Source organism: Nestor notabilis, unplaced genomic scaffold (genome assembly GCF_000696875.1).
Source record: "Nestor notabilis isolate BGI_N333 unplaced genomic scaffold, ASM69687v1 scaffold16442, whole genome shotgun sequence".
Taxonomy (NCBI): Eukaryota; Metazoa; Chordata; class Aves; order Psittaciformes; family Psittacidae; genus Nestor; species Nestor notabilis.
Window position 1 is genome coordinate 13,543 of NW_009917237.1, and position 715 is coordinate 14,257.

Below are 715 nucleotides of genomic sequence, written 5' to 3' on the forward strand. Positions count from 1 at the left end.
GTGTGGTGGGGCTGGAAAATGATCACTGAATTATGGAATTGGTCAGGTTAGAAAAGACCTTGAAGATCATCGAGTCCAATCATTGCCCTGCACTGCCAAGGCCACCACTAACCCATGTCCCCAAGCACCACATCTACACATCCTTTAGATGCCTGCAGGGATGGTGCCTCCAGCACTGCCCTGGGCAGCCTGTTCCAATGCCTGAGCACCCTCTGGGGAAGGAATTGTTCCCAATATCCCACCCAACCCTCCCCTGGCGCAGCTCGAGGAGGGGTCAGCATGGCAGGGCTCCTCTCCTGCTCCATAGGGATGAGCTCTGGCATGTCTGGCACAACTCACCTCCCTTTCTGCCTCCTCGTGGTATCTGGCTGTTTCCAGGAGCTCCTGGAGCTGCTTTTGCACAAGGTCTTTGCTGCTGCAGGCCCCAAGTGTCGTCCCAATGCATTTGTACAGGAAGTTCTGGAAGAGGAAGAGGAACATCACCAGCCCCGAGACCAGCTGAGCCCTGGAGCAGAGGGAGCTGCTCACAGACACGTTCCTCCTTGCAGTGCCCTGAAGCAGAGCTGAAGGACACAGTCTGGCTGTGAACAGCCGGGACACTTGGAGCAGCAGGACACAGAACCACAGAATCATGGAATCAACCAGGCTGGAAAAGACCTTTAAGCTCATCCAGTCCAACCATTCCCAGCCCTGCCCAGGCCACCACTGACCCCTC

At 56.2% G+C, this 715-nt stretch overlaps 1 protein-coding gene across 1 annotated transcript in view; it reads right to left on the reverse strand.

The window, feature by feature from the left end:
• The window catches only part of MROH1 (maestro heat-like repeat family member 1), a gene marked incomplete at both ends in the record, with an annotated part of 15,937 nt that overhangs the window by 13,048 nt on the left and 2,174 nt on the right, over nucleotides 1-715 (reverse strand). The window contains one exon of the mRNA XM_010025001.1: nucleotides 340-459. Coding sequence (XP_010023303.1) covers nucleotides 340-459 — 120 coding nt within the window. The remainder of the gene's footprint in view (nucleotides 1-339; nucleotides 460-715) is intronic.